The sequence below is a fragment of the Dendroctonus ponderosae genome, unplaced genomic scaffold, assembly GCF_020466585.1.
Source record: "Dendroctonus ponderosae isolate FM_Combo_2020 unplaced genomic scaffold, Dpon_F_20191213v2 Dpon_F_20191213_9, whole genome shotgun sequence".
In the NCBI taxonomy this organism is placed as follows: domain Eukaryota; kingdom Metazoa; phylum Arthropoda; class Insecta; order Coleoptera; family Curculionidae; genus Dendroctonus; species Dendroctonus ponderosae.
In genome coordinates, this window is record NW_026019116.1 from 3,683,296 (window position 1) to 3,684,349 (window position 1,054).

At 40.4% G+C, this 1,054-nt stretch overlaps 1 protein-coding gene across 1 annotated transcript in view; it reads right to left on the reverse strand.

Annotated features, from left to right (window-relative positions):
* LOC109535902 (myrosinase 1) overlaps positions 1–1,054 on the reverse strand; it is a 13,088-nt gene extending 12,034 nt beyond the window's left edge. The window contains exons 1-4 of the mRNA XM_019901941.2: positions 888–1,054; positions 493–832; positions 233–434; positions 50–175 (exon numbers count right to left, since the gene is read on the reverse strand). Of these exons, the coding sequence (XP_019757500.2) occupies positions 50–175; positions 233–434; positions 493–832; positions 888–928 (709 nt within the window). The 5' untranslated portion in view covers positions 929–1,054. The remainder of the gene's footprint in view (positions 1–49; positions 176–232; positions 435–492; positions 833–887) is intronic.

Here is a 1,054-nt window from a genome sequence, read left to right on the forward strand (position 1 = left end):
TCCAGGGATTAGACAAAAAGCGATTAAACTTACGCAATAAAAATCTTACCTTGCTGTTCTTTTTGAAATTCATCTTGGTAAATGTGATAAGCCAGGGCATGTGCTTTCATGTTGGTGTAGGCGCATAAATAGACGCTTTCACTCAAAACCAAATAACCCGTCGAATATGGGTATCCTAGATAATTCCCGAATATGATTAAAAACACTATTTAAAATAGACAAAGTCTAGTACCTATGTCGCATGTACTAATGGGTTCATTGATGGTCACCCAGTATTTCACGTATTGCCCAAAACGGAGGAAGCACAGTCGCACATAATCGCCAAAATAATTTACAATCTCCGGATTATCCCATCCACCCATTTCTTGAAACACTGATGGAAGATCTGCATGATAGAGGGTCACGATCGGCTCTATACCGTTTTCTTGTAGAAGCTGATGCAGGTGCAAAACCACCATCTGTATGAACTGTTAATAAGTGCAAGGAAATTACCTTCAGTAAGTTTGTGTAATATTCGATGCCGGCCTCATTGATATTATTGGAAGTGCCATTGGGCAGAATTCTGGGCCATGAAATGGAAAATCTATACAACTGCACCCCCAACTCTTTAAGCAGAGCCACGTCTTCTTTGTAGCGATGATACGAGTCGCATGCAATGTCTCCATTTGAACCATCTTGGATCAGCTCTGGATACTCATGGGCAAAATCGTCCCAAATACTGGACCCTTTTCCATCTTCGTTCCATGCCCCTTCTATTTGGTAAGCCGACGTGGATACTCCAAGTTTGAAGTGCTCGGGGAACGGATTTTGGTTCACCTCTAGGGCAGACGCTCTAGAAGTTGGTCTAGATTAGAAACATTGAAATTGGGGTTAACGCTTGCTCTTACGTGATAATCAGGGCCGTCAAATACTGGATTCCAAAACGCATTTTCGTGTATTAAAAAGTTTACAAATAACAGCGACATAAATATGATACTGTTGCCATTGTCTGAATTATTAATGTTATCTAATTGCTTCAATTACAGATCAAATCTCGTAAAAATGAGAGAGCAAC